We start from the raw sequence: 17,709 nt of genomic DNA, 5'->3' as shown, positions 1-17,709 counted from the left end.
CTAAACGTTGCTCCATGCCTGAGCTGTTCTGAGGGAGGGAAGGAGGGAGGTCTCAGAGATGGATCAAGCAACACACAGGGAGCCCTGAGTCCCTGAGTCATGTGAGCAGGATCTGAGCTTGAGCAGAGCAGCAGCATGGTGTTTTGGCCAGTGTTCTCCATAGGGCCTGCACCTAGCTGTGTTCAGACGATAGTAGAAGGCTACTTGTTCAGCCCTTCACATTGCTGGTGTAAGGTAGGGACTCGGGCTTGTTTTTTTTAAGCTCTTCAGAATTGTTGTTTATTGTCCAAAATATAAACCTAGAGTGAGGCTTCTGTTAGCTTCCCTTTCTTTTTCTTATAAATATTTGGAAATAAGCACAAACGACCTTAATTTGGTTGATCGATCACCACAGAATTTACCCATGTCTTATGTATGATGATGTTTAAGTAGAAACTGCTCAGTCTGTGGTATGAACAGGGAGGAGGTGGCTTTTTACATTTCCCTGGCAGGGGTGAGGGCAGCACAGTGTGGCGGCAGCTGGGCATCAGTGCATGGCCCGGGGAGCCTCTCCACCTCAGTGGGCCTCTTGGCCTGCTGCTCCTTATTTTGGGGGCTTTTCTTGGCCTTGGAGGCCTGGGTGGCTCAGATATGACCTGGGTATAAAAGCTGGCTTCCCCTTGGTGAGTTTGGGTTCTTCCGCCGTGGCTTTTGGCAGAGCACGGCCCTCCCGTCTTCATTCTCATGCCTGCAGTTGTGGTGTTTCAGCTTAGCGTGTGTCCTACTTAAACTAATGCTGAAAACCAGAAACAGGGGACAAGGACTTTGTAGCTGGTACAGCTTTGTCAGAGGTGCCTGTGGCTGTGAACATAAGCTAGCCATCAGGGGCCAGGTATATGTGTGTGGCCTGAACCTTTTTTACATTTCTAGTGTCTTCATTTAGATTTTTTTCTAGTGGTCAGCACAGTCCTTGTTCTGGTGAAGTCTCCTCTCTGGTGAAGGTGCCTATTGTAGTGACTGGTCGAGGGATGGGAAGGAAGTGGGAAGGCCTGGGTACTCCAGCAAACTAGAACACCTACGTGTGCAGTTAGGCAGTCATTTGTAAGTGTGGAGTATTGTGATTAAAGGTATTACATTTTCATAATTTGTTAGTGATTGTATTTTAGGTAGACTCGACTATAAAATGTTTATGGATTTCAAATTTGGAATTTTTAAAAAGTGGTCCTCTGAATTTCAGTTACTTGAATAAAATTTAACTTAGTAGTCTCAGCTGAAGGTCCTAGTCTCTCAGGGGTGTGTGTGCTTTGTGGGCTTCACAGGGCCACCTTATGGCTTCGCTGCTGCCAGGTATGCCAGAGGGATGACCTGCAGCTTCCACAGAGCCTTTCTTAGTGCAATGTCCATGTCAGCGTGTCCACTCTTCCCATTCAAGAAAGCATTGGTCAGTAGTCTGATTTGCTCTTGGTTGATACTATAGGCAGAACTGCCTGGGACAGAGAGGATAATCAGCCAAGGCGTCGACCTCACACTGCCAGCACAGGTGGTGATGAGGCATGCGTGTCTGTGCAGGAGGGCACCCTTCCTCACCAAGTGGAGATGGCTCACAGTGCAGCAGCTTTGGCATGTTAATGTGCAGTAACAACAGCTTTTAGAAGGAGTTTATTTTACCAGAATTCAGCTCAGTTCAGTGTGCATTTGGGTACCAACAGGACTTTAGAAACCAAGGATCTGAGTATTGATTTTTGCTCAAGGAAGTAGTGACCTACACAGACTGTGGAGGCTTAGTTCTCATGCAGTCTGCACAGAGGCTACTTGCTGCTGTGGCTTCCAGTCCCCAACACAGCCCTGTCTCCCTGAGGGAGGCCCTTTGCAGCCCTGCATGCTCTCGTGCCCAGCTGCCTGCCAGGTTCACTGCTCTCTATCCCAGCCGTTCCCTGCCCACTGCCATTCTCCTCTCAGCATAGTAGCATCGCCTGTTCATGCCTGTCATCCTGGTGGGGAAAGGCCTGCACCAGGTTGATAACATTGTGAATAAACTCGACCTCTGCTCTGGCAAGCCCCGCAAGCAGTAGTGGAAGGGCCAGGCACCCTCTTAAATTCTTTTCTCCACTCTGAACCTTTTGCACTGATTGTAGGTTGATAAGGTAAGTTTAGACCCCTGCTGGTGATGTATAGCTTGCAGAGATTAAGAAGTAAGTCAAAACATATTTGACATTATTTTGCATTTAATGCATTTGTTCACTGAATAGGCAGTAGTTTCAGCTACATAAATGGTACCTTTTATATATAATGTCCTGAGACCATTTGTTAATAGAAGTAGTTAATTGTCAAGTGTTTATGGAATCATCATTTGGATATGGGCAAATCTGTAGAAAATTTTTTAGGTGAGTGCTTTATCTTAAAAAAAGAGCAATTAGAGATAATATTGGATATAGGTTTATTAAAACAACTGATCTAGTGTTGTTCTGAGGGTTGTGCTAATAATTAATAAGTTCATTATTTAAAACCCAGCCATAAATAAGGAGAAATAAGCATTGTTGCTATTTTTTTAACAATATTTTCTCTTTTCCTTCTCTTCCCATCACCTTTTGCTTTTGTTTCATGTTTTGGTTGTGGCTCTTCCTGTCCGTCCTCCTCATCCCACCTCTGCCTGTCGCACCTGTCACTCCACCCCCCCCCCCCCCGTCTTAGCATGGCAAGGCACTGACCTGATGCATAATCACGTCTTGGCTGATGACGACCAATCAAGTCTAGACTCCTTGGGTCGTCGCAGTAGCCTTTCTCGTTTGGAGCCCTCAGACCTCTCGGAAGACTCTGAGTATGACAGTATATGGACAGCCCATAGTTACAGAATGGGTTCTGCATCTCGTAAGAGCTGTTGCTCATATATCTCTCACCAGAACTAATGCACTTCTGAGCTTTTCTTAACCAATGCTTGTTGTATCGCAGCCTGCTTTTCTTAGATGTTTCTTGCTGTTCCTTGTCTCTTTTATGTGATATTTTAACAACTTTTGAGAGTGTTCCTGGTATTTTCCATTGTACCTCGTGGAGGCTTAATTGCCAAACTGAGTATGCATTCAAACTGCTGCCTGTTGAGGAAGGTGGTGGGTTCACATGAGCCTGTACCAAGGGTGCTTTTCCCAATGGAGCGTTGTTTTATACAAACTCAAAATGTTTTTTTTTTTTTTTTCTCCTTCTGTGTAGCGACTGTTTCTTTTCTTTTTGGATACAGCTGTATGGACACTTTTGTATTTTATACCAGAACCACACAGGTTTGCGATCTTAAGTGCCAGCAACACAGAGGAGACTCTGGCCTTATGTAGGAACTTAGGTTTTTTTGTGTGTAACATTTGACCAAGTAGCTGTGGCAAGGCACTGAGAGGAGCATCTGTAATGAGGCTCCGAGTGCGAGTGATGCGCGTCATGCTGCCGTGCAGTGCTGTGTGGCTCTGGTCCTGGCAGGTACACAGAAGGGCGGGTGTTGCATTTTTCAGAGCTGTCTTGACCCCCCCTAGCTCTGTGCCCTCATGTGTCCTGCATGTGGCGTTTGCGGGGAGCTCCTCTTTCCAAAGGCGAGCTCACGGTTGCTGTGCAGTCACTGATCATTACAGCACATCCCCTGCCTTGTTGGAACTGCAGCCATGGCACTGAAACGCTGAGCCGCTCTATTCAGAGCCCCAGCACTACAACTTTAGGTCCAAAGTCGGAAGCATCTCGCCCCTGCAGTGTAGGCTGTGCGCAGAGCGTGCAGGGTTGTACGCTTGGCTTCCATCACGGCGGCTGCCCCTGACATCCACGCTGCGCTGTCTGTGAGAGCCGCAAGCATACCCTTGCTTCCAGCAGCTACCTACAGTGAAACTCCGTTCACAGCCCTGCAGAATTAGCCCGACGCCTCACTGTGTGGGTCGGGGAAGGCACAAGGCTGCCATGTCCCTTGGAGAAAACCACCCTGCCTTCCTGAGATTGGTTGTAAGGAGTTTTCACTGGCCTCCCTTGGGCTGATGTCGCTTGAGAAAGACTGAATGTGGTGTGTTGCATTCAGTTGCAGCAGCACGCCCACGCCTGATCATGGCTTTGGGGGCAGAACCGTCTTCTCCCTCACACGCTGTTTGGTGTTAAAATGGAACCTCTTGGTTGTATTTTACGTGTCCATTGGAACCAGCTTCAGAGACAGGATGCCATGGTGAATTGGAAATAACATTATTTCCTTTCTAGGGCGCTGGAGTTCCGGGTGGCAGTGGCGTCTCTCCACCACCCCTCGCCAGCCCGCATGCTCAGTGTTGTGCATTGTGTGCTCTGACACAGTGCCGAGCCTGGGAACTGGGCCCTGCTGCTTGCCCGCCAGCGGTGCTAGTGAACTCCTGGTGGGGCGTGCCTCTCAGCAAGCTGGGTGCCATGTCTGCCGGAGTGAGGCGAGGCACAGGGCCCTGGGGCACCAGTGTGTTCCCACAGCCACAGAGCTTTTCGCACCAACTAGAGATTTCATATTTTTATATCAATTAGTAAAATAAGAAAGTTGAGGAGCAGTCTTCTGAAATTAGCACCCAGTATTAATCTATAGTAGAGACGAGGTTTGCGTGTATTCAAATAGCAAGTGGAGATTTTTGACAAGTCTAATACAAAGTTTTTATACTTACCTAATATCATGCAATGGATTTAGAAGCAATTTCGTTTTTATATCACACAGAGTAATGCTCTTTTTTGGAATTCACAGAATACCTGCTTTGAGACTGTGATAACTAACGCGGCAGCTTCGATGCCTTGGCTGCACCTTCGTTGGTGCGGTTGCCAGTTAGTGCTGCAAGACCACAGTGAGGTGCAGCCGCCGCACTTGGACTTCCTTCAGCCCAAGTCTCATTTGGTTGTCATCAGTTTCTCTGCACCAAAGTTCTGATGCTTTGCCATCATTTCTTTTTGTATCAGTGAAAGCCACTTGATGATTTTTGTTGATGATGAGATCACTACAGAATAATAGTCTGGCTTTTTCTTTATTTGAATTCATTTCAAAATCTGACACCATTGGCTTTTTTGACCTGGTTAGAAGTGTTAGTGCACAGGCCTGGAAGATGGTCTTCGTGTAGCAGGTGACAGACATCCAAAGGCCAGCCTGACGTCATTCATGCACATACTCGAACCTCAGGCTTCTGCAAGCCTGCCTTCTGATATGGTTGACTTCATGACAGAAGGTTGAAGGTTGGGCTAGGAGGCAGGTCTAGGCCAGCGTCAGACCTTCTACAGATGTTCCCATTGAACTAACATGCGCCAGAAGTATTTAATACGCTATCTAATTTTGTGTTTTGCCTAAAATTGCCAAAACACAGTAATGTGTATATAGTGGTATAAGATCTTGGACAAAAGCTATATATTGTGCTCTTTATCTGTGAATGGGAAAAGCCATTTTTAGTACATGACTGCCATTTGAAAATTCACTTGGATGTATATCTGAATGTTGCATTGTATTGTACAGTATGCATATTATTGTTTGTGGTTGCATATGGCAATGAAGTGTTTGTTTTATATAAAAAAAGACATGTTATGTACAGTTGAAATAAATTTTGCATTTGCTAGCCCGTGGCTTTTAATATTTGTTCCGTGGGGGAGGGGAAGAGCACAGTTTGCCGTTGACACAGCAGGACTTTTCTCCCCACCACAGTGTCTCCAAGGCAGGCCAGGCCGCGGGCCAGGCCGCGGGCCTGGAGTGTCTGCCTCCGAAAAGGAGCTGGGGCTTTCTTAGGCTGGCTGTGTGCTAGATAATACAAGGGCACTCCTGGCCCATTCTTTTGTTTTATATCCCTTTCTTTTTTTAAAACAAATTTTTAATCACTGGAAGGTCTGTCTTCAAAAAAGAATCATTATTGGTTTGGGGGCACAAATGGAAAAAAAGGACGACTTTTAAATTTTTCAAATTTAAACTAAAGTCAGCATTTTCCTTTTGTTTTACAAAGTGCATGCCCATGACTCAGAAGAGGAAAGCAAGCAGAGTAAAAGGAAGGAAGAAGTCGCTGGTGCAGTGCAGGGCTAGGCTGAGGTGTGGATGGAGAGCTCTCAGGGAAGAGGCCCGCCTTCTTTCCCTAGGAAGGAAAAGCGGGCTCCAGCCTCAGAGCCGTGGAACAGCATGGCCTGCGTGCACTTGGAGAGTCTGCCAAGTAGGTTTCTAAGTGGAATGCTTGGTCCCTCCCAAAGTCTTCTCCTTAGTTGATGTAGTTGGTGCAGACTGGGAAGGTCACAGGCCTAAGAGGGAAAGCACCAGATGGACGGACAGACTGACCACTGGCCCGTAGACAGCCGTTCTGCTGACAGGCTCAGCCTACACACACGTCACACCTGCCGTGAACTTGACCTTAAGGCTCTGTGGTTGTGTGTCATCAGTGTGTGCTCCCGCCCCCCCCCCACCCCCCAGTGGTGTTCCAGCAGCCAGGACGACAGCACAGACAGGTCCTGGAGTCCCAGGTGATCCCTGCTCTGCTGCAGCCTGAGGTGGAATTGCTAGATGAGATCTGTTTCTCACATTAAGGTCCATAGTCCTTGGGACCTGGGGGAAGGTTCTGAGATGTGGCTAATGATGTGTTCCCACAGGATCACACCTTGTATGGAATGGATGCCGCCACGGGGACTCAGGGGCTACTCATGTCTCAGCCATGTGGCACTAGTGCTCCTAAAGTGACCCTGTGGACTGTCCCAGCAGGCCTTGAAGGGTGGACACTGTGCACCTGCAGGCACATTAGAGTCCTTCAGTATGAGGAAGTGCGGGATTGGTAGTACAGAGTAGTGTTTTGTTGTGTTACGTTTTTCTTATTCCCGCCTCCATACAGAAACAGTAAGTCCAGGGACAAATCAGCAGTTGTGTGTCTTTTCAGACTTAGGTCTGTAGGCTAGTTAGTACCGCTCAGACTGTTACCCAGAAAACCCAAGATGCTAATGTGGATGCTAAAAAAAATGTTGAGCACTCAGATGAGTTCCTGACGTCCCAGGAGCGGAGTGCTGTGGCAAACCTCAGCAAACCGATAATGCTGTGCAGGGCGCGGTGAATCTCCAGGCAGCGGCTGCAGAACATGGCGTTTCTTGAGCCTCCCCTACTGTTCCCAGCTCCACAAAGAGAAGCTCAGCTCTCCCTGTCCTGGAGCCACCCAAAACCTGGGCATGTGACTGAAGCCCAGTTGTGGGGTTTTAAATGAAGTGCTAGACCATTCTTTGCTTGTTGTGCTGTTAAGTGTTTTACCTAGCCTAGGTAATTCAGGAAAATTGTGCTACAGCCCCTCTAAGAATACTTTAATAATGTCTGAGATTATCCAACTTATTTACAAACCTGGTTAGAAAATATTTCTTTATTGTTTTGTTGAAAGATTTTTTTTTGTTATTTTATAAAAATATGTTATACTGAAACTGGACAGATGATTGGCATTGCATGAACTCCTAGGCAAACTTCTGACCTTGATTTATAAGCCTCTTGGCTCACCTTAGATTGATCAGCAGCATTATCCATGTTGCAATGTTTCAGGAACAGAGCAGTTAGTTAGTACATTCTGTCTGTAATATTTATTCTCATACTTACTATAGCCATTTAATGTATTTGCAAAAGTGAGATCGGAGTCATGCATATACAGCCATTTACTGGTCCTCATGGGTTTGAGGTCCTCAGATTAATTATGTTACTTAGAAACTTGAGGCATTTATCCATGGATTTGTTTGGTAAGAAATAGTTGTAAAACAGTGTTTAATGTAGAGATGGTAATGAGCTGAGACTCCTAACCAGAGTCACCTGGGGCACGTGGCCCTCACATCTCATAGCACCTCCTTTCTCACAGAGTGGTGTCCTTTGTGACTTTATCTTACTCGTTTGTAAGCAGTGTACTCATGGTACTGGTAGAATTTAATCTGCCTGAGTGTATTTACCTAGAACCTCTCCACCTCCTCTTTCTCCATGGTCCTTTTGAAGATGTGTATTGCAAGTTGAACAGGACGCATTCCCCACTGATGTCTCTTTTGACTCTGAGGTAGTCATCAGTCATCTGGACCCAAAGTAGGGCTCTTGGGGACTTGATAACTTTAGGAAACTCAGGATCTACTGAATTGTGTACTGTGACCAGCTTACTTGTCTTCACAGGGAAGATTAAGTGGAGCCCTTTGTTGTCTACACTGGGGTATAAATATCTGATTCTTTGGAATCCTGTGTTTTGTTGGGCAGATATCACATGAATTAACTTTTCCTTCGAAAGACAGGTAACAGAAGTTTGGATAAGAGGCACAGGAGACTTTTCATCTGGCTGGTACCTGTGCTTTCCCTGCAGTTCTCTTGTGGTCTGCGTGGCCCGCGGCATTCCCCACTAACAGGAAAGGCCTAGAAGGAGGCAGCCTGCAGTCCCGGGAGGTCTCTCATGGTCTCTTGTCACCTAGAGGGGGTCTCTGCCTGTCTGCTGGACCTGTCAGAGGTCTCTGGGGGCTGACGTGGTCAGCCTGGTGATGCTTTAAAAATGTGTTTCTCTGCAGGACTGCATCTGAAGTTCAGTCTCCCTAGGATCTGGGTCACTGTGGAAAGGGTGGTAGCTGCAGCCCCTGCCCACCACTGTGAACAGGGCACCTTGCATGGGAAGACTGTCTTGGAATAGTCTAGACATTTCCTGGTGAATACTCAGCATGACTGCTCATGTGGCTTGGACAGAATTCTCAGCACTGTGCTTAGTCTCAGTGCACAGAGAAGCCTCTCCTCTCAGGGGTGTCAGAAGTGACTGACATGGAGCTCACACTGTGTAATGCAGAATTGTGCGTGGCTGCTTACCCAGAGTGTGCTCTTCTGCCCTCAGCTTACTGAGGGTGGACACAGCGCCCTAGTGTGATCCAGTCTCTGCCCTTCTGGTCTGGCACGGGGCTTGTGCCTGGTGCCCTCTGATAGAGTGGGTTTTGCGGGTGCCCAGAGGGCAGTCCAGGGAGACTTGCCTGAGGCCTTGTTCCCCTAGGCTGCAGTGTCTCTGAACTGCCATTGCGGAAGGGCCAGCCCTGCTTGCCTGTCAGGGATGCTGGTCCCTCTTGGCAGCAGCTGTACATCTTGCCTCTGTATAGTACGGTGCTGTGGAAGCTGTCTTTGCAATTCTGCCTTTAAAACATTTGTACCGCTCTCCGGTTTCCATGGGGACAGGGGTGCTCAACAGGTGTGCTTCTTGCAGCCTGACAGACTTTCAGGAAGACAGCAGCTTCAGAAACCCTGCCTCTCCCAGTCAGCTTGCCTCAGAGGGCAGGTGTACTTTTCCAAGAGAATGTCCCCTTCCCCTAGAACCACTGCAGGTGTTTGTGGTACATCGTACCTTCCTCCCATTGGTGTAGTTTTCCAAAAATATGAGTGGTGCATGCTTCCACACTGTGTGATCTTTGAGAAAATCTTCTCTTTCTCACATCACGGGATGTGGTTCTCTTCCCTCACCTTTTGAAAAAGAGTACTTGGGCCTCAGAGTTGGTTTCTGAGTGCCTCCCTCGCCTCATTCATCTTGGGGCTGTCCCTTGTAGGCTCCTGTGCTTGTGTTGGTTGAATGGCATAAACGTTCCTCTGACATTATGAACACTTGACTTTCTTTTATTTAGAACAGTTCCAGGGAATGGAGAATTAAGTTTTTATAAAATAACCAGATAATGAATTTTATTTTTTTCTAAATTATGTGCTGTCATATCTTTATTTTTAGAAGTTGCTATGGTGTTAAACTGTTTTAAATTGCCAGTTTTTATATTTATAAACACTTAGTATATATGCTGTATATGATCTTGTGTGTCTTTCTAGAATTTCTGCGACAATTTAATGACTTAAAATTTGGCTAAATATCTAGGGCATTGTGGTCAGAACCTTTTAACTTACTTGCTATTGAAAATTTTTATGTTTAAAGATTATAATCTAGATTGAGAAACAAAGTTGAATACATTACAGAAAGGTTGGTGTTTCCCTCTGCAATGCCGTGGGCATGAAGAGCCTGCGCCGTGGACAGAGGTGGAGGGGAGTGTGGGGGCGCCCTCCTTGTGGGGTTGGGGCATTCTTTGTGGGAGCGTGTAGAGGGTGTGTAGTTGAGCCCTTTCTTGGGTCTGCCATGGCATTCACCTGAGGTTTTTTTTTTCCTTGAACAATCCTAGGTTCACGCAAAGGATCTGCTCCACAAGTCTTGCTTCCAGAAGAAGAGAAAATAATAGTTGAAGAAACTAAAAGTAACGGTCAGACAGTGATGGAGGAAAAGTAAGAGTCTCCAGTGTGTGGAGTGGGTAATGGAGTCAGAACTCCCCTGGGGCTGGGGCCCAGAACTTGACCACAGACTTTCCTTGTGGGCTGGACTTAACCTCAGCAGAGATCAACCTGCTGAGCACAGAATGGGCTGGGTGGTTAAAGTTATGAGACCAGATAGGCCGAGCTGAGCCGGGAGAGCCCTGTGGCTCCGTTGGCGCTCAGTGCTGCCCATTGACCTGCATGCTCTTCTGTTCCAGGAGTCTGGTGGACACAGTGTATGCGCTGAAGGATGAAGTCCAGGAGCTAAGGCAGGTGAGTCAGCATTTGTTTTACTTTTTTTAAGGGAGAAAAAAGGAAAACACTATCAAAAATGGTGATTGTCCATAAGTAAAAGAAAGAAAAAAACTAAAAGATCTTGTACTGTGGAATTCCAGCACGAAAGCCATTGGTCCTCTGTGAGTGGGATAGACCAGGAAGTGTGCTTCAAAAGACTCATCCAACTGTCCTGTTTTTGATGTCATAAACCATGTCAGATTTTGTTGGAATAGTCACACAGTCTGAAAACTGCCTAGTTACAAGTTCTGTTGGTGCCTGTGTGACGGGCTCTCACAGGCGGTCGTGCGCTTCAGAAGTCAGCGATGCTGGGCTGGTCAGCGGGTGGACCTGTGTGCACAGGCCAGGGCTGGTTTGCAGGGAGGTGGACAGGCGCTGGAGACGGCACTGTGCCCCAGGGTGTGGTGTGGCTGGATATGCCTTGCTGGCTAGATGTGCCTTTGCAGCTCCCAAGAGCCCCCAGGGCTCCCCTGCCCTGTGTGATAAGCTTTCCAGTCCAGGCTAAGCATACCCGGGCATTTACTCTGGTTCACGGGGTTTCTGTTGCTTCCATTCCTTTGATTCTGCAAGAAAGGCAAGGATGTAGTTACTCCGCTGCTGTTTTCAGCCATTTTCTATGGTATGCTTCATCAAGGCGGTCACTAGGCACTTATGGGAAGGGCCACTGGGGCTGTTCCTTCCGCTGTGAACCGTCTGGCTCCCAGGCGGGACTCCACTGAGCACCACACTGCAGTGCGTGCTTAGACCTTTCGGCTTTGCAAACCCCCACCCTACCACAGTCACCCCAAGGGTGTAATTTAGGGGAAAGAGGCTCTGCTGAGTGCCACGGATAGTGAACATGCTGTGGTCTGCTTGACTTGCAGGATAACAAAAAGATGAAGAAGTCTTTAGAGGAGGAACAGAGGGCCCGCAAGGACCTGGAAAAGCTGGTGAGGAAGGTGCTAAAGAACATGAATGATCCTGCCTGGGATGAGACCAATCTATAAAGGACGACCTTATTTCTTGTTGTTGAAGACCAGTTACCAGGCCAAACCAGGTCCCCGGCCCCAGCTTGGATGACATTCAGGACTGAGGACATTGTCTTCATCATGTGAATAGAAATGATCAAATTGTCACTGAAGAATCCACACAAGCATAGACACTGAGGACCCAGGCTGCATTAACCTCTGCTAACATCTCAGTTACCTCATTTTGCAGTGAGTGCGGTGACAGACTGGAGCCCTGGCTCTTCAGACTTGTAGTTGATACATAAATATCATGTTCATGTACTTTTTGTAAATAGTCCACATCGAATACACATTTGTGACGGTGTCTGGGCTCGCCCTTCTGCCAGGACTTGTTTCCCTCTGACCTTTCTGGTCGTGGGGTTAGAGGTCCCATCACACTCGCTTAACAGCAGCAGTGTAGGGAGACACCTTTGGCAGGTGTTGGATTATCCTGCGCCAGCCTTGTCCCCATGGCTCTTCAGGCAGATGTCCCGCCTCAGTGTGTTGGGCAGATTGACGCTCCTTATGTCTGTCAGGGGGCTCCACGCCAGTCAGATGTCTCCCCTCAAGCTGGATTCCAGCCTTGGCTGGTGGCCCTGTGGAGGGCAGCACTCAGCAGAATGAGACCAGCCCTAACCTGGGTGCATCCACATCCCTGTCCTCATGTGGATGTTCGCCCTTGCCATCTCTCCAGATCCTGGAATCACGGGAGTGTGCTCCGGCATTTGGGAGGCAGCTCAGACTTTTCTTAGGCTTGTTCGGAGATGTGACAGGGTGCGCCATTCCGTTCTCCCCTGAGAGACGGAACTAGAACCTTCCCATGCATGTGCTCTAGATCGCCAGTTGCTGCAGCCAGTGGACACAGGTGGAGCCAGCTGGAGACTCACATTCAGGGCAGGCTTCACCGTAGGCCAGCCTCACCCTGAGATACCCTTCACTATCGTCGGTCTGCCTGTATGAGCAGTGCTCGCTGGAAATGCCCAAGCTGCTGGCAACAAGAAGGACCGGAGCCCGCCTGCAGGAGACCAGGGAGGAGGCCTGTTTTCACCCAGCAGGCTGCCTCCCTGGGCCCCGCAGACTTGGGAGAATGAATGACCCAGCAGTAAGTGACAATGACCATAGAAACTGAGCTGTCTTTTTGCTTCCTCTGAGTCAGTTTTGAAGTGAGGTAAACTCTAACATAGAAAGTGTTATATCATTTTGATTTGATTTTATTTTTTTTTTTTTTGGTGGTGCTGGGGACTGACCCCAGAGCCTTGTGCATGCTAGGCAAGTGTTCTACCGCTGAGCTCTACCACCCCAGCCCTTTCATTTTGAGACAGGGTCTCGCAAAGTTACCCAGGCTGGCCTGGAACTTGTGACCCTGCTGCCTCAGCCTCCCCAGTCTCTGGGATTACAGGCATGCGCCCCACGCCCAAACCACAGTTGTAGCATCACACACGTCACATACCCCACAAGCAGCCTGTTTGCATCACACGTGACTGATTATGTTCTGGTGGCCGGGCTGCCCTGTAACTGCAGCAGATCCCCTGCCTTTGGATGCTTGGTGCCAGGCACCTTTGAGCTGGCGGGCTTCCTTTTCTTCCCCATTGCCCCTGCCAGCGCCCTGCACAGACCTGGACACCGAGCCGCCTCCCGTGGACCACTCACTATGAGCTGCTCGCTAGAATTGCCAACTTCCAGGACTTGGCATTTTATCCATCCATACTGAGAAAGAAAAGATCAGTTTTGTTTTTCATAAGCCCTGTTTTTACAAGTGTTTTTGGTGAGTGCATTTGCTGTCGTAGCAGATTTTAACTCAGGAACAACTCTCCTCGATTTCTCTGCCGTGGCAACCCGAGACGTTGCGATGCCACTCTGCTGGGAATTAATTGAAGGCCGTCCTGTGTCCCGGGATGGCTGCTCATGGGCCGCCTGTGTCCCGGGATGCTTTTATAGACCTGCCTTAATACTCAGCTTGAAGTATTTTGTGAGAATTCTCATGTTTTTAACACCCTGTCCCAGGCTGGGTGCCACCGAGGCAGTGTCTCCACATGCCTGCCTTTTATGTGGACTCAGCGCCTTCCCAGGCTTTCCAGGGAGCAGAGAACTTGCGTCTGAGAGCAATCTTTCTGAAACCTGCCCTGTCGTGCATCACTGTACCATTCCCTGTGTGACCTGGAGGAGGGTGGGTTCTGATGTGAATGACAAAGGGGTACCGCTTTCTGGGGCTGCTGACTCCTTCACGCTTGTCTGTGAGGGGTGAGAGACGAAGCCTCTCCTGTCCTGTAGATGAGAAGCACTTTCAGCTCAGATGACCGTGAGGTGTCGCATCTGAAACTCCGTGTGCCTGGGCACGTCTGCTGTCTGCGTGCACTGGGCACTGGTACCTTGAACACCTGCGTGGTCCATGCGTGCCTCCATCATGCAAACCACCCAGGGCACACTGACAACCGCAGGAGTCCTGCAGCATCACAAACTGTGTCCTGCTATTGACTACTGGGACGTTTGTGCTGCATCGTTGTAATTATTAAACGGATTATTTTTCTTACTTCACAAAATGTGTCACTTTATTTTATTTGATGCATTTACTGTGTGCGTCTTTCTTTTGGCTTTTTAGATTTTAAAACTCCAGTGTGTTTTTATTCTGAAAAACGTCATATTGGCCTTTAAAATCAAGCCAAGGTTAGCTAAAGATAATAAGGTTAGGAAAGTAATGTTTTAAGGAAAGAAAACTAGAGTTATGCTCACACTATGGGGCAAGGCCTCCACCCCGCCCGCTGTACCAGAAGAGTGTCCTCCATGGTAGAAGATGCTCCCTGTGCCCTTTTATGGAGCCGAATAAATGGAAACATGTTTAAAGGTGTCCGTGGGGTTCCCTAGGAATTGCCGTAAGAGAAAAAATTTGCTTGTGCTTGTCTGTTACAGTGCCACCTGCAGTGTCCTCAGGGGTGTCCAGTGCTCCCTGGGAGAGGCCTGCTTCCTCCAGTGAATAGGGGGAGAAAAGCCACGGGTTACAGTGGCTAACTACTGATGGATCGTTTGGTGGCTGTGTGAGTTGGCCCTCCCTTACTGTGACAGTATACTCGAGATACTCAAAAGGAGGAGAGGCACAGTGCGTCCCGGTGGGGAATGCGTGATGGAGAAGGCTGGGAGGCAGGGGAGGGGCTGGGCCCCAGTGTCCCCTTTGAGGGCCCACCTACAGTGACCTAACTTCTTCCCACCAGGACCCACCTTCTAAAGTCCCACCACCTCCTGGTAATGCCTTCTGCACAGGGCCTTTTGGGGACATTTACTGAAGTGGTGGATCACCTCGGAAACTTGGCCCTGAGCCTGGTGATGGAGCTGATTGCCTGGTGTCTGACGTTGATTTAAAAGAACGTGGTAGGTAACTTGGAACTATTACTTTGAATTCCTAATGTCAGACTTCAGGATGGCAAGACGTGTGTGCGTGCCACCAGCAACAGGTCTCTGTGGACTTTGCTGTACCTCCCCCTGCCTGTGCTCTGGCACCTGGCTTCCTGGTCATCCAGAAGGCAAGCCTGCAGAGTTGAAGACGATATGATGAATTCCTTAGGCTCCGAGGCCGCTCAGCGTGTTGAGAGCCCAGGTTGGGCAGACGGAGCCCCGTTGCGCTCCAGCACTGTGCAGCACTGTGGTCCAAGCTCCAAGCCAGGGTGTGCTTGTCTTGACAGGGCAGTGCTGAAGATGTCAGTGTGGAAAGGCAGTTGCATCTGGCGGTGCAGGGCCTGGCATCTCAGCCACCCAGGATGCACAGCAGCCACGTGCTGCAAGCACAGGAGTGAAGCAGGTCTAGAGCCCCGACTAGAGTGAGTAGGCATCCTGGAACCACCTCTGTTGGTTGTCATGGTGACACGTGTGCACATCAAATGTCTTATCTGAATCATTCTTACTAGACGGGTTTAGGCCTTTGTAATTTTTTAAGATTATAAAAATACCTGCTTATGAGGAAAATATAAGCCACATACAGGAACAGTAAGAACACACCGGGCCTCCACCTTGCACAGTCACAGGCCAGGCCAGTGTTGTGTCCTCACTTGAGCAAAGGCCAGCAGGTGGCATTCTGTGTGCGACTTTTCCTACAACAAGGTGGTGTGGAGTATTCTCTTCCCCAGCTTGCCTCTGTTGGCCTCTTAGGATCCCTTTCCACGAGGGCAGGTACAGACCATACCATTGTTTTTGACAAAACCCCTTGGCTGGCCACACTGCAGCTTGCATTAGTCACCTCTGAAGAGACGTGGGAGAGGCAGGCGCTGTTGCAAGGTGCTGTGGGCATCCTGGGCATAGCTGTGCAGCTGAGTGTGGCCCTGACTAGCCGTTCTGGGCCTGTTTAATTTGGGTGGAACTTGCCTGGTTCTAAGAGGATGTTTAGGGATGACGCCCTGGGGAGCGGGCATTCAGAGATGATGCCCCGGGCAGGTCTGCAGCCTCTCCAGGCTACTCTAATCACAGGTGCCTTGGGAAGTATGTCCTCCATTCCCAGCTCATCTCAATGGGGCCAGTGGTTTCTGAGTGCAGGAGGAGAGGACACGACCCCACAGCTCTTCGGATCAGTTAATTTGGCCCCCAAGTCTCCACAGTGGCTTTTAAAGTCCTTCACTGTAACCCTTCCCCCCTCCCCCCACGTGTTTCCAACAGTCACGAGGAAGATGGAAGCCCAGGAGAGGAGCCGGGACTGTTCTTGCGCCCAGGCCACTTGCACCTGCTGACTGCGGCCCCCACTCCTCAACACGAGCCTCTTAGCCACACCTTCCCTTGCTGCTGCCCTTTTCTTCTCTTCCTTAACGTTTTATTATATAAAGTGTCAAGCTCGTGTGAAATGCAGAAAATGGAGTGACGGTCACTCTCCCAGATCCTGCATCCCACACAGTGTGGCCCTGCGCATCCCAGGAGGACCATGAAGACAACACTGCAGTCACAACTTGGCCACAGGCCTGAGGGCCCTGATCCAGGAGTTGCAGTTGAGGCCACCACCCGTAGCCTCGTGGTCCCCAGGTGCAGGGTCCTGGCATCCTTTCTGTGACAGAGAACTGCACTTTTGTCTTTGAAGGCACTCTTACGGAGTGGCTTTAATGTCCAGATGTCCCGCCCCAAACCTGTCCCTCTTTCCCAGCACAGATCACTGCTGGCATCTTCTGGTCCTCGACCATTTCCTCTCCTCCACCCTCCTGCAGCCACCAGCACCTGCCCCTGGAGGAATGCTGGTGATGCTCTTCTCTTGAGAGGTCAGCCCTTGCCTTCAGGCTGCTCCTGCCACTGCCCAGCCCTGGTGCAAGTGTCAGGTCTGCACCCCACATGCTGAGCTGACCTCTGGGCAGAAGTGACCCCAAAGATGTCAGTCCCCATCCCCAGAACCTGTAGTCACTTTGTAGGGCAGAGGGGTCTTGCTAATGTTGTGAGCAAGGACCTGGGTGCGAGGCAGTGGCCCTGGGCTACAGAAGCACCAGGGTTGGTCAGAGTCACAGGTGGGGATGTGGTGATGGGAACAGGTTGATTGACATGAGGAAGGGGCCCCAAGATGGTGAATGCAGGTGGGCTATGGCGGTTGGAGGGGTGAGGAGGTGGTTTGCTCTGGGCCACAGGGAGTAGTGTGGCTCTGTGGACACCTGGTGTTGGGGCTGGCCTCCAGAACTGGAAGATGAGCAGGCATGATGTTTGAAAACCCTGGGTTTGAGGTGGTGTACCCCGGCAGCCTTGGGAAACCACACACAAGGTTGATGAGTAAGACCATCTGTGAACAGTGAATAGCTGGACATTGATATCTTAAAATTAGCATTTATAATAGCATCAAGACATGAGTGGATTCAGGATGAATTTGATAAGAGATTAAAGGCATATACTAAAAACTGGACCATCACTGAGCTGAGAAAGCACTCAGTGTAGACGTACACCATGGATCTCAGTCGTGTACTCAGTCCTGTGGAGACGCCTTTCTTCCCTAATCAATACATACACGAAACACATCACTGGCAGTTCAGAAGAAACCCGCACATTACATGCCTGTCTAGTGTCCTGCCCTTGATGCTACAGAGGTAGCTGTCCATGGATGCCCACATGGAGGCCAGTTCATGACATGCTTGAGCGTGAACCCAGGAGGAGCCCACAGTCATCTGGGGTCAGTAGGCAGCCCTGTTCCCAGCTGGCGGGCACCTCCGGGCTGGGCTGATGAGTCACAGGAGGCAGCCCCATTCATAGGAGGTTCTTTAAGAGGAC

At 49.3% G+C, this 17,709-nt stretch overlaps 1 protein-coding gene across 4 annotated transcripts in view; it reads left to right on the top strand.

Annotated features, from left to right (window-relative positions):
- Arhgef7 (Rho guanine nucleotide exchange factor 7) overlaps positions 1 to 14,020 on the top strand; it is a 135,341-nt gene extending 121,321 nt beyond the window's left edge. For 2 of the 4 annotated variants that reach the window (XM_026381724.2, XM_026381729.2), the window contains exons 19-20: positions 2,671 to 2,847; positions 4,195 to 5,506. In XM_026381724.2, the coding sequence (XP_026237509.1) occupies positions 2,671 to 2,847; positions 4,195 to 4,490 (473 nt within the window). In that variant the 3' untranslated portion in view covers positions 4,491 to 5,506. Of the gene's footprint in view, positions 1 to 2,670; positions 2,848 to 4,194; positions 5,507 to 10,089; positions 10,190 to 10,434; positions 10,490 to 11,373 lie in introns of those variants that run through there. The other 2 variants (XM_026381725.2, XM_026381726.2) reach the window with 2 other exon arrangements.
- Positions 14,021 to 17,709: the final 3,689 nt, after the last annotated feature.

This window comes from Urocitellus parryii, chromosome 2 (assembly GCF_045843805.1).
Source record: "Urocitellus parryii isolate mUroPar1 chromosome 2, mUroPar1.hap1, whole genome shotgun sequence".
Taxonomy (NCBI): Eukaryota; Metazoa; Chordata; class Mammalia; order Rodentia; family Sciuridae; genus Urocitellus; species Urocitellus parryii.
The sequence above is the reverse complement of the archived record's forward strand: the minus strand, read 5'-3'. Positions and strand labels throughout refer to the sequence as shown.